This window comes from Macaca fascicularis, chromosome 3 (genome assembly GCF_037993035.2).
Source record: "Macaca fascicularis isolate 582-1 chromosome 3, T2T-MFA8v1.1".
Lineage (NCBI taxonomy): Eukaryota > Metazoa > Chordata > Mammalia > Primates > Cercopithecidae > Macaca > Macaca fascicularis.
The window spans coordinates 48539166-48567161 of record NC_088377.1 but is presented as its reverse complement, the minus strand read 5'-3'; the positions used below and the strand labels follow the sequence as shown (position 1 = coordinate 48567161).

The 27996-nt window shown below is 42.4% G+C and overlaps 1 protein-coding gene across 2 annotated transcripts; it reads left to right on the top strand.

Moving 5' to 3' along the window:
- Nucleotides 1-261: 261 nt before the first annotated feature.
- On the top strand, nt 262-27996 carry TRIM4 (tripartite motif containing 4). Of its 2 annotated transcripts, XR_012432231.1 has the most exons (7): nt 262-783; nt 10047-10142; nt 10914-11144; nt 16172-16194; nt 16456-16553; nt 17810-18239; nt 26122-27996. XR_012432231.1 is itself a non-coding variant. In XM_015447128.4 (6 exons), the coding sequence occupies exons 1-6, from the start codon at nt 391-393 to the stop codon at nt 26703-26705; spliced, it is 1425 nt and encodes a 474-aa protein (XP_015302614.1). In that variant the 5' UTR covers nt 262-390; the 3' UTR covers nt 26706-27996. The 2 variants fall into 2 exon arrangements, 1 of the variants encoding a protein (XP_015302614.1); XM_015447128.4 differs by lacking the exon at nt 17810-18239.

The following is a 27996-nucleotide window of genomic DNA, read 5'->3' as shown; positions in this document are numbered from 1 at the left end:
CACCTCCCCGGTTGGCTCCACCAGGGGTCACAACGTCCAGCCCTAATGCCTTGCCCAAGTCCTCTCTAGCCTTCCACGGGCATTTCAGGGTCTCTATACCTGTTTGGAGGAGCCGCTCAACGGTTCCGTCCGGCCCCGCGCCTAGGCCTGGGCCAACCCTCGCGCGCTTCCGGCGCGGATACCCAGCAGCTTCCGGTCTTGCGCGCTCAGGCCGGGCAATGTGCGCGTTCCTTTTGGGTCCTGAACCCCGGAAGAGACACTGCGCAGTACCCTCTTACGTGAGGCGGTGGCGGTTTTTCGGAAGTCGTCTGGTCTCTCCGCGGCCGTTCGCAGCTTGCTGGCCTCTCCCTCGCCTCACGTCGGACTGCGGCTCCGCGGCAGGGAAGCAGCATGGAAGCTGAGGACCTCCAGGAGGAGTTGACCTGCCCCATCTGCCTGGAGTATTTCCAGGACCCGGTGTCCATCGAGTGCGGCCACAACTTTTGCCGCGGCTGCCTGCACCGCAGTTGGGCGCCGGGCGGAGGCCCGTTCCCCTGCCCCGAATGCCGGCACCCATCGGCGCCCGCTGCGCTGCGACCCAACTGGGCCCTGGCCAGGCTGACGGAGAAGACGCGGCGCCGGCGCCTGGGCCCCGTGCCCCCGGGCCTTTGCAGCCGCCACTGGGAGCCGCTGCGGCTCTTCTGCGAGGACGACCAGCGACCCGTGTGCCTGGTATGCAGGGAGTCCCAGGAGCACCAGACCCACGCCATGGCGCCCATCGACGAGGCCTTCGAGAGCTACCGGGTGAGCTGGCTGTCGCGGTGACGATGACGGGGCTGCCAGTATTGCCCAATAAAGTTTACTTAATTCTCCTGAAAGAGCCACGAAGTGGCCGTCATTCCTATTGGATGGCATGAAAAGCCCCTGAAACTCAGAGAAGTTAAGCAACACACAAATTTCAGAGCTGGGGTTAAAACTGGAATGAGAGGAGGGGAGGTGCGAGCCCCTCAGCAATCATTGTGCAGAATTTTCAAGAAACTGGCCCTTGGGGAGCTCCTAATAAAGAAAAACATACTGAGAGGGTGTATGCCGCTGCTGTCCAATAGAAACCACATATGTAATTTAAAATCTTTCTAGTAAGATAAGGAAACGAGGTGACATTAATTTTAATAATATATTTTATTTAATCTGATTACCCCAAATATTCAAAGTTGGGATGAAAATTATCAATGAGTTTTTTTTTTTTTTTTTTTTTTTGAGACGGAGTCTCAACTTTGTTGCCCAGGCTGGAGCACAGTGGTGCGATCTTGGCTCACTGCTGCATCCGCCTCCGGGTTTCAAGCAATTCTCCTGTCTCAGCCTCCCGAGTAGCTGGGATTAGAGGCACACACCACCACACCCGGTTAATTTTTGTTTTTTTAGTAGAGAGGGGTTTCACCATGTTGGCCAGGCTGATCTCGAACTCCTGACCTCAAGTGATCCGCCCGGCTTGGCCTCCCATAGTGCTGAGATTACAGGTGTAAGCCACTGTGCCCGGCCTCAATGAGATATTTTATACTCCTTTTTCATAATAGGCCTGAAATTGGTGTGTATTTTACGTTTTCAACACATAGCAGTTTGGAATATCTACATTTCAAGTGCTTGTATGGCTAAATGGATACTGCATTGGACAGTGCCTGTCTGTATCTGTGAATGTGATAGACAACTGATGATTTGGGAAAAGCCTGGCTTGTAATGATGAGCCTGGCTTGTTAATAGCTTCGTTCATCAGTTGGGAAAATCATGTAACATTTGAATTTGGGGATTATCTGTCCTATCTATCTCATGGGTTAAGAATCTTCAGTTAAATAAGTCACTTTACCTTACTCTGCTTCAGCCATACTGGCTTTCTTGCTTTTGTTTCAAGTCTGTTCTCTTTCTCTACCCACATCTATCCTTTAGATCCTTTTAGCTTTTAGCTCGAAGACCTTCCCTGATCATCCTTTCCAGAGTAGCCCCACCCCCTCCCATTACTGATGGTGTAACTCCAGTGGTCTCCAGCAGAATTGATATGCAGTAAGTACATGAACACACGAATTTATTTATTTATTTTATTATTATTGTTTTTGAGACGGAGTTTCGCTCTTGTTACCCAGGCTGGAGTGCAGTGGTGTGATCTCAACTCACTGCAACCTCTGCCTCCCAGGTTCAAGTGATTCTCCTGCCTCAGCCTCCCGAGTAGCTGAGATTACAGGCACCCGCCACCATGCCCGGCTAATTTTGTATTTTTAGTAAAGATAGGGTTTCACTATGTTGGTCAGGCTGGTCTCAAACTCCTGACCTCAGGTGATCCACCCACCTTGGCCTCCCGAAGTGCTGGGATTATAGGCGTGAGCCACCTTGCCTGGCCAGACACATGAATTTAATGACATAGTGAAAATGTTTGGAAACTGTAAAATACTGTACAGTTGTACCAGCTGATTATGAACAGGAAACATGCAAAGCTGGACTAGAAAGTGTACCTTCATTCCTTTACTCAGTGACCTTTATTGATGCTTACTATTTGCCAAACATTGTTTTAGCATCTGGACATAAATGGATGAGAAAGACATGGGCCTTATAAAGAACTTAAGCGTGTAGAACATTAATTTCAGTGTGTGTGAGAGTTGCTGAAGTATTTACCAAGTATACAGAAGGTCTGAGGTCAGAGTGATCACTGAGGAGTGAGGAAAGGCTCCATTGAGGAGTTGAATGTGTTAGCTCTTGAAGGATGAGTAGAGGTAGGAGAGAGGGTATTTCAGGCCAAAGAAACACCATATTCCAAATGTGGTGGAGTGGAATAGCATGTGATGTGTGAGAGGACGAGGTTGCTCAGTACTTCTGGAGCATGGAGCATGGGAGGGAGGATGGTGGGCCACCAGCTTGAAGAAAAAGGTAGGGCCTTATCACGAAGGATCTTGTTTGCTATAGTAAAAAATTGAACTTTCTCTTTCAGGCAATGGGAAGTTATTAAAGGGTTTTAAGGCAGGGAATGATATGATCAGTTTTTTTGTTTTAGTCAGATAACTTTGACATCCACGAAGACTAATTAGGCTGCTGTTGTACCATTTTAAGCAGGAGGTAATAAGGACCTGAATTAGTTTGGGGCAGGGATGGTGGAGAGGGAGGGATGGAGTGATTATGAGCTGGAGTTGAATGACTTGGTGATCAGTTAGACTTGGTGGGTGTGAGAGAGAGAGGAGTCTTGGATGGTAGTCCAGGTTTCTGCTTCAGATGGCAGGTAGATGACTGTCAGGTTAACCGAGTTCAGGTACACAGGAGGAAGCATAGTCTTAGGACAGAAGATCCCATGCTCGTTGTGGAATGTACTGAGTGTAAAATAACTGTGACAGGAAGTCCAAGGAAGAGGGACAGGAGGTGGGGTGCCTTGGAGGCTAGAGATAATATTTTAGAATCCTCAGCCTATTCTTGAAGTCATGGAAGAAGTAAGAAGATGAGATTCTCCTAGCGGGACCACATAGAGGGTAAAAAAAAAAGGCACAAAGAGAAGCTTGGGAAACACCAATGGTTAGTAGCCAGCAAAAGACATAGAGAGGACCCATCAGATAAATGGAAGGGAAAATATACTTGTGGGTGGTGGCTGAGGGAAATATAAGTGTATGGGTATGAAAGGGGAACACAGCCCTTAAATCTTCCATCTTCAGCAATAATAGCTATCAGTGTTCATTACTTCTTATGTACCACCCACAGTTCTAAGCATTTTTCATATTGTAATTCTTTAATCCTCATAGACATCCTGTTAGGTGGATTCTGTTATCCCCTTTTTGAAGATGAGGCAACTATGCCACAGAGATGTGAGGTTACATGCCCCCAAGGTCACAGAGCTAGGAAATGGCTACGCTTGAACTGAGGTCCTCTAACCCCCTAATCCTTTACACTTTTCACTCTGCCACAACTAATCTGAGAAGTCTTCTTAGAAGAGATGGGATTTCAGGATTAAATACAAGGCCCAACAGGACAGGAGTGGATGGGTAAGGGTTACACTGGGATGAGCTGAATGTCACAAGATTGACTGGGTAGGTGTTCAGGAGCCAGGTCACTGGGCAGAATTCCCTAATACCCGCCCATCTCTCTATCGTCCTCTGCTTAGTCACTGCCCTATTCAACCACCTTTCATTCCATCCCCACCCCAAGTTAGTTAGAAAAACATACACCGCCCCTGGATAAAGCTGCCCTATTTCCAAGCATCCCATTCTCAGCATATACTCAGATGGATGGACTATGTTTTAAAAGTTGGACAGCTGGAAGTTCCCTAAATCCATGGAAAATATCCCCATCCTATACCCGTTTTGGTGAGGGGAGAAAAAGAGAAAGAGAAATAGCTTCATAAATCTCTGGATGCAAATGGTTTGCATGGAAAAGGCCTCTAAGCGCAGCTCTTTTTTCCTTCATGCCTGACTCTAGGAGCTAATCCTTCCATTCTGTTAATTAATTTAAGATGTTTCTTGAGCACTGGTTTTGTGTCAGATGCTGTGGCACTGCACCAGAGGCAGCGCTGGGAATCCAGTGGTGAGCAAGACAGGTAAAGGCTTTCCATGGAGCTCACAGTCCAGTTGGGCTGAGGGTGGGAGGTAGACGACAGACAGACAAATAAATGAAATAATCACAGATGGTGATGGCCTGCTGGGAAAGAAAAAGAAAGTGCCATCCCAGGCCAGGCGCGGTGGCTCACGCCTGTAATCCCAGCACTTTGGGAGGCTGAGGCACAAGGATCACTTGAGGTCAGGAGTTTGAGACCAGCCTGGCCAACATGATGAAGCCCTGTCTTTACTAAAAATACAAAAATCAGCTAGGTGCGGCGGTGGTTGCTTGTAATCCCAGCTAGTCGGGAGGCTGAGGCAGGAGAATTGCTTGAATCCGGGAGGCAGATGTTGCAGTGAGCTGAGATCATGTCACTGCACTTCAGCCTGGGTAACAAAGCAAGACTCCATCTCAAAAAAAAAAAAAAAAAAAACAAACAAAAACAGAAAGAAAGTGCTATGCCAGAGGGTTTCAATCAGGTGAGCAGTCTTCTCTTAGGAGGTGACATTGCAGCTGAAACTTGCTGGATGCGGAGTCTGCCGTCTGAGGAACCGTGGGAAGAGGCCCTGAGGCTGGGGAGAGCTGGATATGTTTATGGGACAGGGAGAAGGTCTTTGCGCCTGGAGGACCAGGAGCAAGGGGAAAGGTGGCATGAGATGTGACACGAGATGTAGGCAGTGGTCAGCTTATGTTGGGCCACAATGAAGTGTTCAAATTTTCTTGGTGAAGAGGAAAGCCAGTGAAGAATCTTGAGCAGGAGAGTGACAATATCTGATTATTTTTTAGAAAAGTTATTCTAAGACCAGGTGTGGTGGCTCATGCCTGTGATCCCAGCACTTTGGGAGGCAGAGGCAGGAGGATCATTTGAGTCCAGGAGTTCAAGACCAGCCTAGGCAACTGTGAGATCCCATCTCTACAAAAAATACAAAAATTAGCTGGATGTGGTGATGCACATCTGTTAGTCCCAGCTACTCGGGAGGCTGAGGCTAGAGGATCGCTTGCACTCAGGAGTTTGAGGCTGCAGTGAGCTATAATGGTGTCACTGCAGCTGCCTTGTGGATATTGTATGAGAGAAGGACATGACTGTAAGTAGGGAGAGCAGTCGGGAGGTTATTGTAATTCAGACAAAAGACGACGGTGACTAAACTAGTGGTGGCAGTGGGGTTGGCACGCAGGTAGAGTTGAGGTGTATTTCCGAGGTAGACCTACCAGCTTGGATCGATTGCAAAAGTTACAGTGACTGAAATTCATAGAACTCAGGAGCTGGGATGGTATTTAAGAGACATTTAGTCCAATTGTCTTCATTTCATAGGTAAGGAAGCTTTGATCCAGGAAATAAGTGAGGCTGACTTGCTCACAGACGTACAGCTGGTTTGAAGGTCTAGAGTGAAACTAAGATCTTTGGAAGTTTAATGTTGTCTGAGCTACATGATCACAAGTCAGTAAATGTCTTCATTCTATAAAAGTATGCTCTTTTATTATACTTGTGTTTTCATATAGGTACAATTTTCTGGTGCTAAATGAAGAGAAAATGGTTTTTAAAAAAATATTATTTTTATTTATTTATTTATTTTTCTGAGATAGAGTCTCACTCTGTTGCCCAGGCTGGAGTGCAGTGGCACGGCTCATTGCAACCTCCACCTCCTGGATTCAAGTGATTTTCCTGCCTCAGCTTCCTGAGTAGCTGGGATTACAGGCGTGTGCCACCATGCCCGGCTAATTTTTTTTTGTATTTTTAATAGAGATGGGGTTTCACCATGTTGGTCAGGCTGCTCTGGAACTCCTGACCTCGTGATCTACCCACCTTGGCCTCCCAAAGTGCTGGGATTCCAGGCGTGAGTCACCGCGCCTGGCTGAGAAAGTGATTTTTTAAATTTCTGGTATTTCTAACCCAGATTGAAATGCTTGGTGTTGCACTCCTGCCACCTCCTGGCAGTTTCTGTTGTTGCAGGGAAGGTGTTTTGTAATTTCCCCCGAGGTTGTCAAGTTAACTCTCTCATATGAGAGAATTCATGCATAATGACTTGTTAAGTCTTTTTAAGACATAGAAAATCTCTATTTAGTAGATTATTATTTTTTCATTATCAAGCAAAAGTGAAAACTTTCAAAAAAGCTTGGTCCTATTTGAAGGAGCTAATATATATATCATTACAAACCTCATATACATCAAATTTGACAGTGACCACAAAGTGGCAGTTTTAATTGAATAAAGAAGTGAAATTATATGAGAGAGTAGCAGGGTTATGTGCCTATTAAAGCTAACCACTAGAGATAGTAAATGGTTTATATAATGTTAAGAAACATCATGGTAGAAACAAAATAGCACAGATGGTATTGTGCCATTTAGCAGAACTGTATAAATCCCTTTTATAATTTAATTTTATGTTTTCCTATTTCATTTTACCATGAAAATTTCAAGCATACATCAAAGTTGGAAGAATTTTGTAATAACACCAGTGTACCCACATCTATATTCTACCATTAACATTTGACTGTTTTATCACACCGCTGTCCATTTTTCTGTATCTCTGAATACATCAATTCTTATCTTGTTTTGATGCCTTTAAAATTCAATTGCAAACAAAATACTTTAGCAGGTATATCATTAATCAGATTTAACATTTGTTTATGTTTTTCTTTTTTTTTTTTTAATATGTGGAGTCTCATTCTGTTATGTAGGCTGGAGTGCAGTGGTATGATCTCGGCTCACTGCAGCCTTTGCCTCTGGGTTCAAGCGATTCTCATGCCTCAGCCTCCCAAGTAGCTGGATTACAGGCTTGTGCCACCACACCTGGCTATTTCTTTTGTATTTTAGTAAAGACAGGATTTTACCATGTTGGCCAGGCTGATCTCGAACTCTTGGCCTCAAGCGATCCACCTGCCTTGGCCTCCCAAAATGCTGGGGTGAGTCACTGCGCCTGGTCTATGGTATTTTTTGAGGTAAAATTTAATACAATGAAAAACACAAATCTTAGTTGTACATTTGCTGAGTTTTGACAAATGCCCTTCTCAAGATAAAGGATATTACCATCCAGAGAATTCCTTCATGCCCTTTCCCAGTTATTCTCTTCCCCCTTCCCCTACCAGGGCAACCACCATTCTGATTTTTTTTTCAAACACAAATTAGGTTTTGCCTGTTCCGGAACTTCATATAAATGGAATTCCATTGTCTCTATTCTTGTGTAGGATCCTTTTGCTCAGCATATTGATTTTGAGATTCATCCATTTTGTATAGGTTGGTGCAAATGCAATTGCGGTTTTTGCTATTATTTATCCACCTTCCTATCAGTGAATACCTGGGCTGTTTCCAGCTTCTAGCTATTGTGAATAAAGCTGCAATGAATATTTGCAGTGAATATTCTTGTACAGGTCTATTTATGGGTACATGTTTTCCTTTTTCCTGGGTCTAGGAGTAGAATTGCTGTATCCTAGGATTAATGTACGTTTAGTTTTACACCAAACCTTTTTCCAAAATGGTGGTAGCATTTCATTTGCCTACTGATGTTGTGTAAGAGTTCCAGTTGCTCCATATCCTTGCCAACTTTGATGTTATCAGCCTTGTCAGTTATTTAACTTGATTTTAATCATTGTCCCTTGTAAATGATTGGATGAAAAGTTATACCTATGAGTAAGAGTTAGTTTTCTAGGGAACAATTTAAAAAGTTGTACAGATTATTTTTTAGTTCTCGTCATTTCTTGTTTTTTCTTTTAGTTTTATTTACATTTTTTAAATTTTATTTTAACATATATTCAGACTTACAGAAAGTTGTCCCAGGCCACCCTCCAGCATTTGACACTATTCCCTAGTTTTGTAGTTTAAATGATCTCTTCCTTCGGCATAGGAGAAACCATTCTCTCTTGGTTTTTCACCAACTGCTCACCTTAGCTTCTTTGCAGGATTTTATTCTCTGCATACGGCTTAAATGCAGTTGTTGCCTTGATCCTCTTACTCTATAGAATCTTACTGGCTGATTTTACGCTCACTCGAGGCTCTAGCTGCCACCTGGGCTTTAATCCCGAAATCTGCTTCTGCAGCATACATCTCCTTCCCAACTCTAATTGCTAACATATCCACTTGGATGTCCCATAGGCATCTCAGACTCGATTTATTTAGGTGAAATTTATTTTCCTTCCTCCCATTTACACACTGCTCATCTTCCTATATTTTCTAATTTGATAAATAACTTACAGTCCATCCAGTTACTTAAACCAGAACCGAGGGGCTAAATCTGGACCTTTTCCTCCTGCAGCCATTTGGTCATCAGTTCCTGTGGGTTTTTCTCTTGTGTGTTTCTCTAACCTTTCTGCTTCCATCTCTGCACTCGCAGCTGGCATTCTGCTATTATTGGGTGCTGCCCCTCAGCCCAATTTGTCAATGTTGATTGACTTGCTTTAGTTTTTAATAACTTACTTGGGTTTTTGAATTACAAAAATGGCATATGCCACTTGTAGAAATTAAAGCAAAAATGTATGAAATTTCTAGTACCCCACCTCCAAATTTGTAAGCGATTCTTTTTCCTCGGAAATCACCAATGTTAATACTTGGGTATAAATCCTTCCAGATTTCCCTTGCCTTCACATACAAATCCACACACATAAATAAACACATATGCGCATACACACATTTATTCTTTTCAAAACAGAATTATACGATACATATTGTCTTACGGCTTGCTTTCAACTTATTGTGTATTTCATGTCAATATATAGACAGCTACCTGAAATTGATGCAAAGTATCAATATAGCATAATTTATTTAATAATTCCTAATTAGTGGACAATGAATAATGCTATAGTGACCATTTCTTTACATATTGGTTATTTTTGCTAGTGTTGTGTTGCATAGATTATTAGAAGTAGCATTATACACATTTAAAATTTTGTTAAATACTGCCAGTTGTCTATCAAAAAATGGCACCTTTTTGACCTCCTGTGGTGCCAGACGCCTTCTCCCTGCCAGTAGTAGACATTTGCTAATCTAACAGCTTTTAGTTTTGCCAACTTACCAGGAAAACTCAATATAGTGTTGTGATGATTTCAGACCAGAATAATTCTTACCATAGGCCTGTGTGACCATCTTCAGTATTTTTTCAATCTCATTCTCTGTTTTGATTAGGTGACTTTTAGCTCTTAAAAAATGAAGTTGCCAGGCATGGTGGCTCATGCCTGTAATCCCAGCACTTTGGGAGGCTGAGGTGAGAGGATCTGTTGAGCCCAGGAGTTCGAGACCAACCTGGGCAACATAGGGAGACTTTGTCTCTACGAAACATAAAAAAATTAGTTGGACCTGATGGAGCATGCCTGTAGTCCCAGCTATTTGGGAGGCTGAGGTGGGTGGATCACTTGAGCTCAGGAGGCTGAGGCTGCAGTAAGCCATGATCAGGCCACTGCAGTCCCACCTGGGTGACAAAGTGAGACTTTGTCTCCAAAAAAAAAAAAAAAAAGAAAAAAGAAGAAGATGATGGTTGAAGAGATGTTTTCTTACCCGTGTGTGTTTCTGCCGGCAGGAGAAACTTCTTAAGTCTCAGCGTAATCTCGTGTCCAAAATGAAGAAAGTCATGCATTTACAGGATGTAGAAGTGAAGAACGCTACACAGTGGAAGGTAATAGCAGAAGTGGTTGGATATTTCTTGCTCCTGAGGTCCTTTTGGTCTGGGACATTTCTCGCTCCTGAGGTCCTTTTGGTCATGGGGTTATGCAGTTCACATAGGGTCTTGGATGCCTCAGAAGCTCTGTTTCCTCCATATAGTGACTGAAAGAAGAACTTTCTGGGTGTCAGTTCAGTTGTCAGGCCCCTTATAGATTCAGGGATAGGAGAGGAAGTAGCTGTCCCTGCTGCTAGTGGCTTTTGGTGATATGAGTTCCACACACTTCATCCCCATCTCTCTACTTTAAGGTAGCACCCCTCTCCTTCCTACTTTTTCCTAAATATACTCCCTAGGTTGGAGTTGGTTTGGGCCCATGGCATTGTGGAAGGAAGCAGATGAATGGACTTTGCTTTCGGGGAGGCTAATTGTAGTTGGGAGGTACGCATGTGCACACACACACACACTCATACTCCTAAAGATTTAACAAAACTCAATGAGTGTTCTGAGGGCTAAACTAAGTAGTAGATGTGCAAGTTTGTTTTAGTTTAAAACTTGTCAGTAGTAGAGACTGAAATGTTAGGAAGAATGAATGAATACTATAATGACTAGTATAGAGCTATCAAGTAAGTATAAATAAAGGAGTAATGGAAATTTTAGGGGAGTGGACAGGAGCTTTTCAAGAGGGGTTGCTTAGGATTGACTGTGGATTACTGGGGAATTGTGTAAGGAATTTAGTAGCTGGGGTCAGGCAGGAAAAAAGAGTGAACAAATCTCATGTGGCCTTAGGATAAGATAAAGAGTCAGCGAATGAGAATCAGCACAGAGTTTTCAAAGCTGCACAACTTCCTGGTTGAAGAAGAGGACCTGTTTCTTCAGAGACTGAACAAAGAAGAAGAAGAGTCAAAGAAGAAGCTGAATGAGAACACGTTAAAACTCAATCAAATGATCGCTTCATTGAAGAAGCTCATCTTAGAGGTGGGGGAGAAGAGCCAGGCCCCCACCCTGGAGCTGCTTCAGGTGAGACAGTTACAGGCGGGGATAATCTCGTCTTCACTAACTGAACTCCCTCTTGTCTTTAGAGCTGAATATCCTTCCTGGTGAGTGGGTTTCATAGACATGTCTTATCTCTTGCTAGTTCTGTGCTGTCACACAACCAAAATGCCAAAGATTCACCATTCAAAGGAAATTAATGTGAAACTTAGGTAGGCTGAGCTCAGGTCATATGAGATAAGTTGATTCACATGGTCTCACAGTTCATCTAGGATCTGAGACTTAGCACATGTAAGACTTTTTCATTCATCTTATGTGTACATTTATAATTCTTTATTTAAACGATAAAACAAAGCAAGCATAAAACTCCCAAGTACATAATCGTATCAACAGTGAAGAGACGCTTATGTTTCTCGCTTGTTTTTAATCATTACAATTACAGCTTGATAAAACTTTTTTCTTATCCCTATATTTTGAGTGGTACTTTCATTTAAATAATTTCCAATGTCTAGCAACCTTTAAAAGATTGTAATTCTAACTCAGCACTTAAGTCTGGGTCTTTAGGCCAGTTTGTTATCAAAAGCCCCTCCTTTGAGTTGATCTTTACCTTTATATCCTCTGTAGTTCTGAAGAGTCCTTATAGCTTCTTTTAGTTTTTGGCTAGGGTCCTACATTTGTGACTTTGTTTTTTCTTTTTGCTGAAATAATTCATGCTGAGTCTTGGATGCCTCAGAACCTCTCTCTCCTCCATTTCATGTGAGTGAAGATGAAAGGATCTCTAAAAGGTGTTCTCAAGAACATTTTCTGTCTACCATTACTATTTTTTTTTTCATAAGGAAGAGACAACATTCTCTTCTACTCTTAAGGAATTCAGAAACCTAGACCCACCCTCTAGTTATTATCAATAAGAAATTGCTAGCTAGGTTTTATATGATAGATATAACCTAACATTTAATATTAAGTGTAATGACTTCCAAGAATTATGTAAAAGTTTTACAACATGCTTAAGCAATGAAGTTCCTAGTACATATCCGAATGTGTGTCATAAAAGAATCTCTGAAATAACACATTTAAAATACAGGCTTAACGTCTAATTAGAATCTGAAACCTCTAAGATACGTGTGAACCAGCAGAATGCTTACAAAAAGTTGTATCAGCAAACAGAAATGCAGAGTTAGGGAAACGATTAAAAAAGATGAAACTGGGGCTGGGTGCAGTGGCTCACGCCCGTAATCCCAACACTTTGGGAGGTTGAAGTGGGCGGATCACCTGAGGTCAGGAGTTTGAGACCAGACTGGCCAACATGGCGAAACCCTCTCTACTGAAAATTAGCTGGGGGCGGTGGCACATGCCTGTAATCTTAGCTACTTGGGAGGCTGAGGTAGGAGAATCGCTTGAACCTGGGAGACAGAGATTGCAGTGAGCTGATATCGTGCCTCTGCACTCCAGCTTGGGCCACAGAGCGAGACTCCATACCAAAAAAACAAAACAAAACAAACAGATGAAACTGGAACATAGAATCTCAGAGCCTGAGAGAACTTACTGTACTTATCTATCTATCCATCCATCCATTTTAAAAATTGATTTCCTTCACTTTTACCCCATGACCCACTTCTAATATACATCTTCCACATTTTACCTGTTTCTTTCTCCAGTGATGACTACCCGGGTTGCCTCCAACACCATCACCACTACAAATAATGCTGCAGTGAAACCATTAATATCTGCTCTTTATTGTTTATTTTTATTTATTTTATTTAGGTTTTGAGACAGGGTCTTGCTTTGTTGCTCAGACTGGAGTGCAGTGGTGTGCTCATAGCTCACTGCACCCTCGAGCTGCTGGGCTCAAGTAATTTTTCCGCCTTGATCTCCCAAAGTGTTGGAGGATTACAGGTGTGATCCACTGCCCCCAGCTGTTTTTTTTAAATTGGTCCTTGGGTTTCTTCTCTAGCTGTTTTCTCAACTTCTTGAGTTGGAATGCTTGGCTCATTTATATTTACCCTTTTGTTTGCTGGTAAATTTAAGTTACGCTCTTACCTTTAAGTATTGCTCTGTATTCCACAGATTTTGACAAGTTGTCATATTTATTGTCATAATAAACATTAAAACACATTTTAAGGCCAGGTGCAGTGGCTCACACCTGTAATCCCAGCATTTTGGGAAGCTGAGGTGGGAGGATATCTTGAGCTCAGGAGTTTGCACTAGCCTGGGCAGCTTAGCAAGACCTTGCCTCTATTTAAAAAAAAAAAAAAAAAAAAGTATGACACCCGTGGAGAAAAATGTATAAATCATAAGCTTGACAGATTATCACAAAGTGACCACTCATGTAACTACTATCCAAGTGAAAAAAATAGAACATACATAGCGTTCTAGAAGCTTCCTCATGTCACCAGTCGGTACTTCTTCCCTTCTCCTCAAAGGGTAGCCTCCCTCTGGACTTCTCAGACTCTTGTTTTTTTTTTTACCTTTTTTTTTTTTTTTTTTTTTTTTTTTTTTTTGAGATGGAGTGTTGCTGTGTTGCCAAGGCTGGAGTGCAGTGGAGCGATCTCGGCTCACTGCAACCTCTGCCTCCCGGGTTCAAGTGATTCTGCTGGGATTTGCAGGCTTGTGCCACCACACCTGGCTAATTTTTGTATTTTTGGTAGAGACGGGGTTTTGCCATGTTGGCCAGACTGGTCTCGAACTCCTGACCTCGAGGGATCTGCCTGCCTTGGCTTCGCAAAGTGCTGGGATTGCATGTGTGAGCCACCACGGCTGGCACTTGTGCTTATTTTTGAGTGAGTATGTTTCAGGATGCTCTATTTTGTACTGGCTTCTTTTGCTCACATTACGTTTGTGAGATGAATCCATGCAGTAGGTATTTGTTTTCATTGCTATACACCAGTGTTTTGAATCAGGGTGATTTTGCTCCCTCCGAGGGCAAAATCTGATATTATATAGAGACATTTTTGGTTGTCACTACTCAAGGGTGGTTACTACCAGCATCTCTTGTGTGTAGGATGCTGCCAAACATTCTGTAATGCACAGGACATGCCTGCCTTCAACTCCCAGCAAAGACTTATCCATCCCAAAATGTCAGTAGTGCCTGCTGTGTAGTACTGTCGTATTCCATTTTATTAATATACCAAAGCATATTATTCATTTTTCTTTTGAGGAAAATTTGGATGATTTATGTTTCTGTTGTTATTAAAACACAGGAATATGTGAGAACATATCTTTTTGGGTGCACATTTGTATACATTTCTATTAGTTGTATACCTGTAAGAACAATTCCTGGTCATAGGACATATATGTGTGTTCAGCTTTAGTAGATGATTCCAAACCATTTTCAAACTGGTAGAAAGTGATTGTTCCGGTTTACACTATTGTTACCAGTGTGTAAAGTTAGAGTTCCAGTTGCTCTGTATCCTCACCAATACTTAGATTTGTCAGTTCTTTAATTTTAGCCACCCTGAAAGGTGCAAAATGGCATCTTCTGCCCTCAGTCGGCACCCCTTTCCTCTTCCTAAAGGTATATGGATATATGTGTGTGTGTGTGTGTGTGTGTGTGTATATATATATATATATGTATATATATAAAGCTATTTTCTTTCTTTTTTCTTTTTTTTTTTCTTTTTTAGACAGGGTCTTGCTTGCTCTGTAACCCAGACTGGAGTGCAGTGGTACCATCTTGGCTTACTGCAACTTCCACCCCCCAGGTTCAAGCATTTCTTGTGCTTCAGCCTCCCGAGTAGCTGGGATTACAGACACCCGCCATCACGCCTATCTAATTTTTGTATTTTTAGTAGAGATGGGGTTTCATCTTGTTGGCCAGACTGGTCTTGAACTCCTGACCTCAAGTGATACCCCCACCTCAGCCTCCCAAAGTGCTGGGATTATAGGCATGAGCCACTGCACCCATCTAGATAAAGCTATTTTCCTGATAACTAGTGAGATTGAGCACTTTTCCTGTGGTAATTAACCATTTTCTTTTTTTTAAATGAACAATTTAGGTTTACAAAAAAGTTAAGAAGATGGGACAGAGTTCCCACATACCCCTTCCCCCAGTTTCCCCTATCGTCAACATCTAGCGTTAATACGGTTCATTTGTTACAATTAATGAACCAGTGATACAGTTTACTAACTAGAGTTCATAGGTTATTTCCATTTCCTCAGTTTTTACCTAGTGTTCATTTTCCAGAACCGTGCCTAGGATACCAGATGACATTTGGTTGCCATTGTCTCTCCTTAGGTGCCTCTTGGTTGTGACATTTGCTGAGACTTTTCTGGTTTTTGATGATCTTGACAGTTTTGAGGAGTGCTGGTCAGGTATTTTGTAGGATGCCTCCCTATTGGAATTTGTCTGTTTTTCTCTTGATTAGGCTGAGTTACAAGTTTTTGGAGGAGCTCTATTTTTTAAGTACATGTTGCCATTGGTTACCTGATATGTTACTTAGAATTTTTGCATCTATGTCTTTAAGTAAAATGGGTCTATATATATTTTTTTCTAGTATTTCATTTCATGGCTTAAGGAACAAGGTTATAATAGTCTCTGAAAAATCAGTTGGGAAAATTTCTATTTTTCTCTTTTCTGCTACAACTTAGGGTATTTTCAGTTCCATAAAGTTTAGTAAAATTCACCTGTAGAAAATATTCTTTGGATTTGGACATGATAAAATATCCCTTGCGATTATAATTTAAAAGCCATCTTGTAAAACAACGGGAAGGAGAAGAGTGGAAGCTCAAAGCTAGAGCTGCTGAGGACCTACCAAAAGGCAGGCAAAGGAGCAGGCTCTGTGATTGAGACTAGTTGGGGAGGCCGGCGGGAAGCCAGGAGCCAGTTCATGTTATGGTGCCAAAGGAGAAAGAGTAGGGGCACGGGCAGCATTGTCGAATAGTGCAGAGGGGCCACGTGAAAGAAAGGACCAGATTCTGTCAATCCGTTGGCTTTGGCAGCAGGAGATCATATGTGACATGAGCAAAAGCAACTGTCAGAAAATACCTGCTCACACGGTTGTGTCCTAGGTCTCCAGGAGAAGGTTCGTAACTTGCTTATGTCTTCCTTCTTTTCACAGAATCCAAAAGAAGTGTTGACCAGGTATGTGCTCCTGTTCTCTTATGGGGACCTGGGTGGCATGGTAAAGATACAGGCTGAGCAGAAGAGAAACAAGGCCTAGGCTCCATAGGTCAGTCTGGGCACACCCTAAGAGGGGATCTGAGGAAAAATTCTCCCGATTGCTTCTGCAAGGAGGAATGGGAACAAAAGCCATCTGAACTTTGGGCTAAGAACGTTTGACTGGGAGTGGGGGTCCTGGCTACCCTAGTTGTCCCCTAAGAGCAGTCTTCTCTACCTTCTTAGGAGTGAGATCCAGGATATGAATTATTCTCTTGAAGCTGTAAAGGTGAAGACAGTGTGCCAGATACCATTGATGAAGGAAATGCTAAAGCAGTTCCAAGGTGAGCAGAATTTCTAGGAGGACTTGGGGCTCCTTAGAAATCTTTCAAGTAAGAGAATAAAGAGAGAAGTCTGAAGAGGAAAGAGGAAACAACATGCAGCGAACAGAGTGTCAGGAAAGGTGGTTAATAAGTGGGTATACACTTCATTCAAGAAACATTTATTTAACACACCGTTATGAGGTGCTAGTGATACAAAAAGAAAGAGACCTGTTCACTTCTTCATGAGTTCATGAGCACATTGGAGACACACACACACGGCACTCACTGTGATATAGTAGGAGCCAGTGTTTGCTGGCAGGAGGAGTAAAATGTTACAGAAGTCCAGAGGAAGGGCTCTGTTGGGGGTGAGATGGGAAAGTTTTCACAGCAGAGGTGACAGTTTTGAGATTTGAGGGATTAGTAGGAGTTTGGCAGGTGGAAAATGGGGATGACTGTTTCAAGCAGAGGCAGCAGCATGAGCTAAGGTGTGGAGAAAATGGAGGGGTGGGTATCCAATGAGGCTAAAGAGCAAGGTGTATTTTGAGGAAAGGTTGAGGTTGAGAAGAGTGTAAGACAGACTGAAAATAAACCCATTGGATCTCCAGGGACACACCAAGATGTGCATGTACATGCTCTTGAAGCTGTGCTGGCGATTCTCATGTGCACATGTTTGATTAAGAACCATGTTGTAGGCCGGGCATGGTGGTGCATGCCTGTAATCCCAGCACTTTGGGAGGTCAAAGCAGGTGGATCATTTGAGGTCAGGAGTTGGAGACCAGCCTGGCCAACAGTCAAATATTATCATGCATGCAAAAAGACAGGAAAGCAGTAACCCATAATAGAGGAAAATAATCAACTGAAACTGACCTAGAATTGACACAGATGTTAGAATAAGAATGGAAGGACATTAAAACATTTATTATGAGTGTATTCTGTAAAGAGGTATATAGAGACCAGATCAAAGTTTTAAAGATGAAAAATGTGGTGATTAAGGTGAAAAATGCACTGGATGGGATTAATAGTTGATTAAATATTACAAAAGAAAAAATTGGTGAACTTGAAGACAGCAATGGAAACTACAAAAAATGAAACATACACGGAATAAAAGAATTTACAAAAACACAAAGAGCATCAGTGACCTGTGGGACAACTTTATGCAGCCTTATTATCTATGGTGATTGGAGTCCCTGAAAGAGAGGAGTGGGGATGGGGATGGAATAGGAAAAATACTTTAAAAAATAATGACCAAAGATTTTCTGAATATAATAAAAACTAAGTCCACAGATCCAAGATGCTCAACAAACCCTAAGTATGAGAAATATGAAGAAAAATACGCCAAGGCTCATCATAACTTGCTTGAAACCAGTGGTAAAAAGAAAATCTTAAATGCGACCAGGAGAAAGGACAGTTACTTGCAGTGGAACAAAGGCAAAGTTGACATTACACTTCTCATTGGAAACAATGCAAGTGAGCAAACTCTTTAAAGTCCTGAAAGAAAAAACTGTTAACCTAGAGTTCTAGAACTGGCAAAAAATATCCTTCAGAAACAAAGGTGCAATAAATAAGTTTTGAGATAAACTAAAGCTTAAAAGAAAGAGTTTACAGCAGACTGACACTTCAAGAAATGTTAAAGGAAGTCCTTCAGACAGAAGGAAAATGCCAGATGGAAATCTCTCTACACAAAGGAATAAAAGAGCACCAGAAATGGTAATGACATGAATAAATATATATTATTGTCATTATTTATTCCTTTAAAAAGGAATTGCGATGGTAAGTTTATATGTCAACTTGACTGGGCCACAGAGTGCCCAGATATTGGTCAAAAATTATTTTGGGTGTTTTTGTGAGAGTTATTTTGGATAAGATTAGCATTTAAGTCAGTAGGCCTGTGTAGATGGCCCTTCATAATGTGGGTGAGCCTCATCTAATCAGTTGAAGGCTTGAATAGAAAAAAAGACTGACCTTTCCCTGAGCAAGATGGAGTTCTACAGCATACTGCCTTGGACTTCACCTGCAGCATTGGCTCTTCCTGCCTAATGGCCTTCAAACTGGAACACTGGCTCTATCTGGGTCTTGAGCCTGCCAACTCACACAGCAGATTTGGACTTGTCAGTAGCAATGATCGCATAAGCCGGTTCCTTATATTAAATCTCATGCACTGGCTGGGTGTGGTGGCTCATATCTGTAATCCCAGTGCTTTGGGAGGCTGAGTTAGGAGGATTGCTTGAGGCCAGGAGTTCGAGGCCAGCCTGGGCAACATAGACCGTGTCTCTACAAAAAATAAAATAATTAGCTGAGTGCCTGTAGTCCCAGTTACTTGGGAGGCCACAGCAGGAGGATGGCTTAAGCCCAGGAGGTTGAGGCCGCAGTAAGCTGTGATTGCACCACTGCACTCCTGGGCGACAGCGAGACCCCATCTCAAAACCCAGAAAACTCATAGGTGCACACATGCACGTGTGCACACACACACCCACCCACCACACACAGACACACACAGACATATATATCCTTTTGGTTTTGTTCCTTTGGAGAACCCTGATTAATAATAATTGAGTATTTCAATAGACAAAAAATGATGTATTTTGGAGTTTATAACATATTTAAAAGTAAAATGCATGACAGTGGTGTGAAGATTGGGAGAGGAGAGATGAAAGTGTACTATGATACAGTTCTTATATGTGAAGTGGTGTAATATCACTTGAAGGGAGACTAATAAAAAGGTATATACTGGTGCCATTCCCCTACTGACTTCATTAAGGATGGCACCATGTCTGAAAGGCCGAAGGAGATCTGGAATAGTGAATGAGACATGGGGTTTATTGAAGACCTACATGCAGGGCAGTCCAGGAATGGCTGGCTGGACAGGAAAACAAACCACTACTATTTGTAAAAAGCATGCAGGTGATACATAGCGTTTTCATTTAGCAGTCTCCACCTGGGACCCTCCATTTTACCAAAAAGAAAGGGCCTCGATTCCCTGTATAGCCTCTGCTTCCAAGGAATGGACCAGGAGTTCACATGGCCTTTGTACATAAGGAGTGCATTTCTGGATTGGCCACTCCTGGATTCCTTACCTCAGAACTCTGAACACACAGTCTTCTTAGACCATGGGATTATTCTCAGGGGGTGCTGGAGTTACTGCTGTCAGGTGTGTCTGCCATACACTGCAGTCCAGCATACCCTCGAATGGCCCCCACATTCTTATCACGTCATTCTCTGCAGCTTCCCCCGGGGCAAGGTATGTGCAGGAGCATTGCTGCCAGATGCTGCAGCAGCATTAGAAACTACAGCAACAAAAGACAATGACAAGCATAGTCCAATCATCCTCTACAGAAAGCTTTTCCAAGCACTTGGAAGTTGATAAGATAGAGATTCTATAGCTGAAATATGGGTTTCTAGGGTTCACATAGCCCCGGTTATAATGTGAGAGTAGTAGGGATATATACACAATATTTGATTTTAATTAATGTGCAACTTCCACCCGGGGCAGCAGTTAAGGTATCCAGGACCATGCGATTTTACACAGTTGCCCAGTGAGAAGAGTAATGGCATGGCGCAGGTATCCTTGAAGGCTGCAGCCATATGTTTAGTGAGGTCTCCAACTTGCAGCTCTGTGCCTATTGTTGCCACTTGGGGGCAAAAATGACCAAGGGGTAGAACCACCAGAATGCACACTTCTGGAAGCGCCTGGCTTTTACACTCTCCCAGTTCGTAGGAATGGTGTCTCAATGGGACACAGTGTGTCCAGCAGGTGAGGACGACCCCAGGTGCACCTACCAGCCTAATTATAGGATAAGTAAGGCCAGCTGTGGTTGCCATCTACCTGTAGCCATCCCCAAGGGGAGATCATGGGCCCCCACATGGAGACAGTCACTGTGCCACCCAAGCCACATGTTATTGGCTATTTGAAGGGACTGGTTGCATTGCTGTGGGGGTAGCCATCCATATTATGGGTTTAGCTTGTGACATGTTATTATCATGCCTTTCAGTACGTAAGGGTGCGTGACGTACTACCTGTGTCTGCACTCTTGTCACTCACCCTTGTCCATCGTGTTCAGCATACCCTACAGCTGGGGTAGCATTAACCTTCTCCCATACTAGGTGGAAAATATGTCATCTTGTCTCATTGATGGTGGGAAACTCACTGCATAATGTGGTGGTGGTGCTGAAGGGAAGTGGGTGAGGCTCATCATGCCGACTATAGACATGACTCCAGGTGCTCAAGTTAGCAGCGTGGATGTGCCATGGCAGGTCCATTGTGGAGGAGAGGGGCAGCTCTCTGCAGACCCAATAGTCTGTTGTGTTCTGGAAAGAGGTCACCGTGTGCACCCAGCTGGTGAAGCGGTTTGCTGCACCCTATCTATGGGCAACAGGTGAGATGTTTAGTGGGTACAAGAAAGGGGAAGCCATTTAGTAAGACACAGGAAGTTGTGTCATTCTGAGAGCACCACCCCGGCAATGGCCTGGCGCCTGGTTTATAATACCAAGTGAATTGGGCCCTCTCTGATGCTTTGCAAGTGGCCAGAGTAAGACAGTGGGGGATATTATAATGTTCTATAAGAGGATGATTGTCCCCTTGCACAAGGAAGACTGGGATTCGTTATTTTAGAAGTACAGGGGGTTGGGGAGTAGGATGTAAAATAGGTGTGACCTGTATATTCTATTCTCGGCCCTTTCCCCATGGAGTGCAAGAACAGACCTGAGAAATCTTTTCTTCTTTTTTTTAGTTGCCATATAATAATTGTACATATTTATGAGGTACAGTGTGATGTTTCAATACTTGTATACAATGCATAATGATTGAATCAGGGTAATTAGCATATTCATCACCTCAAACATTTACCATTATCTGCGTCGGGAACATTCAAAATCCATTTCTACTAACTGGGAGAGTGTAAAATCCCAGGGAGAGTGGATTAACTCTCTCCCACTCTGTCTGAACTTATTTCCCAGCTTCACCAATTTCAGAGCGGTATAATCCTGCATCGTGGTGTTCTGCCTTCTTTCAGGTGCAGGCAAGTCTTCTAGGGCTACCTGCTGTGGGTGTGGTTGGTCTCCTTTTATATTGGTGGTGACCATCAGACATGCTGAGAGGATGGGAACCTCTATGGACTCATCCCAGTCCTCATCCTCCTCGCCACTAGATCTCTTCATGGGGTCCCAGGACTTAGGGCCTCAGGACAATTTAGTCATGATAGTTCTAAGTCCATGTGGTAGTCAGTGACCCTTCAAACAGGCTACTCAACAAACCAGTGTCTCCATTTTGTCATCCTGTTCCCACAGGTGGGACAATAAGTTCTCCAACACTTCAGCCTGAGCTAGTATCTCTCTAGTTGCAGCTCATCTTGTAACTGATGAACCCTTGCCTGTGCCGCAAGGTCAGCCTTGGGGGCTGCTCTAAGCAGTCAGGAGTGGCCAGCCAACTGCAGCTGCCACAGCTTGGGCATTTGACTTTCCCTTAGTTGGATCTACCCCCTGCAGCAGTTCTTCCAGATCTTTTGGCATTTCGGGGATATCCCCATACTTACCTGGTGGGCCCCACCCATCAAGGATAGTGGCTATCAGGCCCCCCATACACGTAGACAGCCAGCCCAGGATTTCCCTTGTGGATTTCCCCTCCCCTGATCCCATTGTCTTGGCACTCAAGTGGAATTTTCTCCGACCTCCTGCTGGGCTAATTGTGCTAGACCCCTATTGATTTCAGTAGGGATGGCACTGTGTCTGAGAGGTGGAAGAAACCTGGAGCCAGTGAATGAGACACAGGGTTTATTGAGGACTTACATGCTGGGTGGTCCAGGAGCAGTGGGCTGGACACGAAAACCAATTACTACTGTTTGTAAAAAGCATGCAGATTATATAGCATTTTCACTTAGCAGCCTCCTCCTAACAACCTCCATTTAACCCGGAACAAAGGGCCTTGATCCTCTGTACAGCCTGCATTCCAAGAATGGGCCAGAGGTTCAGATGTTCAGATGTCCTTCCTAGATAAGGAGCAGATCTCTGGGTTGGCCACTCCCACTTTCCTTAGCTTGGAAGTCTGAACACACATTCTACTTAGACCATAGGGTCATTCTCAGGGTATGCTTGAGTTATTGCTGTCAGGTGCATCTGCCATATGACACTATAAACCTTAAACCACTAAAATAAGAGAATTGTAGCTAATCAATAAAGGAAAAAAAGTGGAATTATAAAAAGTGATTAATAAAAAATAACGCAGAAAAAGAAGAAAAGAGCATATAGGGCAAATAGAAAACAGCAAAATAATAGACACAAGTCTTATACTAATAATCACATTAACTATAAATGGTCCGAATGCTCTAATCAAAAGGCAGAAGTTGGTTGGATTGGCTAAAAAAAAAAGCAAGACCCAACTGTATATTGGAAAAGAAACACACTAAATATGAAGAACCATATATGTTTAAAGCAAAAGAATGGAAAAAGATATGTTAGTAGATCTGGAGTGGGTATATTAGTGTCAAAAATTTCTGAGCAAAGGATATTACCAGAGATAAAGAATGTTATATCCTAATGATAAAGGGGTCAGTTTGTCAAGAGGAGGTAAATTCTAAACATTTATGCACTTAACAGTGCTTCAACTATATTAAGCAAAAACTAATAAAGTTGCAAGGAGGAATAGACAAATTCACAATTACTTTTGGAGTTTTCAGTAACTTCTTTTAGTAATTTTTAGAGTAGGCAGTAAATCAGCAGGGATATAGTAGACTTGAATACCATTATCAATCAACTTGATCCCATTATTTATAGAACAGTCTACCCAACAGATATGTACTACATATTTTTTTCAGTGTACGTGAAACATTTTCCAAGATAGACTAAGCTGGCTGTAAAGCAAGTGTCAAATTCAAAGGATTCAATTCATACGGAGTATGTTCTCTGATCACAATGGAATTGATAGAAATCAGTATCAAAATATCCTTGGAATCCCCCCAAATGTCAAGAATCTAAATAATAGACTTTTTAGTAACCCTTGAATTAAAGAAGAAATCAAAAGACAAATTAGGGAGTAGTTTGAATGGAATGAAAAGGAAAAGACCACATACCAGAATTTGTGGGATGCAGCTAAAGCAGTACTTAAAAAAAAGTGTATAGTGCTATATTGGAAAGAAGAAACTTCTCAAATCAGTGACCTCAGGTTCCACCTTAAGACACTAGAGAAAGAGGAACAAGTAAAGCCCAAAGTAAACAGAAGAATGGAAATAATAAAAAATCAGAGCAGAAGTCATTGTAGTAAAATACAGAAAGCCAACAGAAACCAATGAAACCAAAAGCTGGTCCTTTGAGAATTTCAGTAAAATTGATATACCTTTAATCAAAATGATCAGAAAAAAAGAAAACACACTCATGTCAGAAACGAGAAATGTGACATCATTACAGATTCTACAGATATTAAAAAGATAATAGAATATTAGGAGCAACTTTTGCCAATAAACTTGACAACACAGATGAAATGGACGAAGTCCTTAAAAGACACAAATTACAAAAGCTGACTCATGAAGATAGAGATAACTGGAATTATCTTATTTCTATGAAAGAAATTGCTATTAGAAACCTTCCAAATGGCGTTTGTTTTTTCTTTTCTTTCTCTCTCTCGCCTTCTTTCTTTCTTTTTTCTTTGTTTTTGACAGTCTTGCTCTGTCACCCAGTCTGGGGTGCAGTGGTGCAATCTCAGCTTACTGCAACCTCCACCTCCCAGGTTCAAGTGATTCGCCTGCCTCAGCCTTCTGAGTAGCTGGGACTACAGGTGCATGCCAGCATGCCTGGCTAATTTTTGTATTTTTTTTTTTTTTGGTAGAGATGGAGCTTCACCATGTTGGTCAGGCTGGTCTTGAACTCCTGACCTCATAATCTGCTGCCTCGGCCTCCCAAAGTGTTGGGATTATAGGCGTGAGCCACTGCGCCTGGCCCCAGCTGGCTTTCTTGGTGAAACATTTCACCAAATATTTAAGAAATAAATGCCAATTCTTCAAGAACTCTTACTGAAAATTGATGAAGAGGGAATATTTCCCAATTATTTCTGTGAGGCCTGTATTACTGTGATACCAAAATCCGACAAAGACGTTACAAGGGAAAAGAATTATAGATCAATGTCTCTCATGAACACAGATACCTAAATTCTAAGAAAACTTTAGCAAATTGAATCCAACAATATATTAAAAGGATAATATGTATTAATCACAACGAATTTATATATCCTTTGGCATACAAAAAGGATAATGTATAATAATCACAATATATGAGATTTATCCCAGAAAAGCATAGTTGGTTTAATATTTGAAAATCGATGTAATTTATATCATTAAAGTAAAAAAAAAAAAAAAAAAAAAAAAGGAAAACCATGTGATTGTCTCAGTTGAAGCAGGAAAAGCATTTGTCAAACTCTAGCATTCATTCCTGATTTTTAAAAAAAGTCCTCAAACTCAAGAGACATGGAGAGTTGGAGGGAAGGGAATTTGGAGGCAGGGAGGCCAGGGAGGACGTTGTTAACACATTGAGTGATGCTGGAGATTGGAGTAAAAGCAGTGGCAATGGGAGTGGAGGGGAGGAAAAGAACCTGAGTGACAAATTTCAAAGGTAGAATTGATAGGACTTGGTGACTGACTAGCTATTGAGGGTTAGAGGAAAAAGAGTCGCAAATAAAGATTTCACAGCATGGTGTTCAGGTGGAGGTGACTCTGACACCTTAGAGAACATAGAAGGCAAGATGTCTGCATGTGAAGTGGATTAGTCCTGAGATTATAGAAGGGGGAGTAAGTAAGATAATTAGCTCAGTTTTGAATGATTGGGGAGATTTGTAGAGATGTCCCATAAACAACTGGAACCCCTGAAGAGACCTCGTTTTTCTGTCCTATGTGACACCTGTGTGTATCTAGCCAAAGAACCAGCTAGTCAGCAGCTTTGGTTCTAGTTTTGATTCAACATGTGAGAATTTGTTAATATCTCTCCAAATTTTAGGCTGATTGTGAAAACTTGGATCATGAAATAATTAGATCCCCAGTTTCTAGAGGTTAGTCTTTTTTTTTTTTTTTTTTTTTTTTAGATAGAATCTTGCTCTGTCACCCAGGCTGGAGTACAGTGGCATGATCTCAGCTCACTGCAACCTCCGCCTCCTGGGTTCAAGTGAGTCTCCTGCCTCAGCTTCCCGAGTAGCTGGGATTACAGGTGCCCACCATCACACCGGGCCAGTTTTTTGTTGTTGTTGTTGTTGTTGTTTTTTGATATTTTCAATAGAGACGGTTTCGCCATGTTGGCCAGACTGATCTCAAACTCGTGACCTCAAGGAATCTCCCCGCCTCAGCCTCCCAAAGTGCTGGGATTACAGACATGAGTCACTGCGCCCGGCCTAGGGCTTAGTCTTTTAAGAGCAGAAGGGAAATGAGGACTTCAGGTTGCTAAAGGCCATGCTGTGGCCTGCTAGGCCTGGCTGAGGATCAGTTGGGCAGCAGTGAGAGTCATGAGTGCTTGTTAGGAGGAGCAAGATGAAACTGATGCTGGAAGAGATGGGCATTTCTGGGGAAGGGTTGATGATAAGCTGCTGCGCTACTTATCTCAGCTCTCATTTTCCCCACAGTGGCTGTAAACCTAGCTGAAGACACAGCTCATCCCAAACTCGTCTTCTCCCAGGAAGGGAGATACGTGAAAAATACAGCATCAGCCAGTTCTTGGCCAGTGTTTTCTACAGCATGGAACTACTTCGCTGGATGGAGAAATCCTCAGAAGACCGCTTATGTAGAGAGATTTCAGCACTTACCCTGTGTTCTGGGAAAAAACGTTTTCACCTCAGGGAAACATTACTGGGAAGTTGAGAGAAGAGATAGTCTGGAGGTTGCCGTTGGGGTGTGTCGGGAGGATGTCATGGGAATTACTGATCGTTCAACAATGTCCCCAGATGTGGGCATCTGGGCGATTTATTGGAGTGCTGCTGGCTATTGGCCCTTGACAGGCTTCCCTGGAACTCCCACCCAGCAAGAGCCAGCTCTCCACCGAGTGGGAGTTTACCTGGATCGTGGGACTGGGAATGTCTCCTTCTACAGCGCTGTGGACGGAGTGCACCTGCACACCTTTGCTTGTTCTTCTGTCTCACGCCTCCGGCCATTTTTTTGGTTGAGTCCATTAGCATCTTTAGTCATTCCACCAGTGACTGACAGGAAATGAGGCTTTTCTTCCCCTGACCAAAACTCCTTCCCTGTAGTCCAGCTCAGGGACATACATCCCCGGGCCCTCTTCTGCCCTTCATGTCTCTATCCTGGATCATCCATCTTCTGGGTCTCCCTAATGGAACCATTTGGTATCTGCCCTTTGTGTGCTTCACAAGAGGCAGTCCCATGGGAGGTGGTTCTGGCCAATGGAGATGGGACAGGAAATTTTCCAAGGTGCTTTTGGGAAATCTTTTTGTAGGTTTTAAAGAGATGTGCGGGGAAGACATATGGATGTTAGCAGCCATATTGGAACTCAGAACACAGGAATGGTGGAAAGGTAGAAGAAACATAGTTTTTGTTGCCAATGTGAAATTGTTGAAATTTCCTTAATCCTGAGCTGCTTATATGGGATAATTATGCCCTTATTGTCTAGGACAATTTTAGTTGTATTTGGTTACTTGCAGCCTGAAGTACCCTAACTGGCACTAAAGGGACATAGTGTGAACATCCCACAGTATAGGCTTATGTCATGTTTGTGAAATTTGACAAAGGCATAGAATCTTTTTCTATCCAGTCAGGCATTGCCTGTTCTTTCCAGTAACTACTGATTCCCCCACTTTTCTGTCTTAGAAAATTGTGGGAATCCCCCCTCACTCTGCCCATGTTGCACTCTCTGTTCCCAACCATGTCTCTGCCCTCAGCTATTAACTGTACTGTGTATTTGTCAAGTTCCTATATTGTATGTACAGGGTTATTCATGTCATCATGAGAATGTTGGAACGCTTGTTAAGTACTTACCTTTTGCTAGCCTCTTCATATGCTGTTGCATATGATTCTCATCACAACTCAGTGAGATGGAAAGTAAAATCCTATTTGTACAAATGAGAAAACCGAACTCTTTAGAGTAACTAGCTCAGTATTGGCTAACTGGTAAATGGCAGTGTTGGGACTAAAATCCAGATTTGTCTGAGATGAAAGCCCATGCTCTTATCTACTCTCTGTTTATTCGGAAGCATTTATTGGATGTTGATCTTTGTTTCAGGTTTTGATTTTGTTACATGTTTTTTATACTGTGTGTATTTTCCTCACTCTACCCTTCTGCTCTAGATTGTCTGGACTCAGGAGATTGTAGCAGTTACTGGATAGTTATTTTTAAGATAATGATTGCTTTTCTCTGTTTATATAAGTCATGTGTACTTACTATAGAAAGTTTGTAAGATACAAAAAGTATAAAAATTAAAGTTATGCACTACTAACATTTTATTTTCTCCCAGATTTTCAATAAAGACTTTCAGGCAGCAATTTAA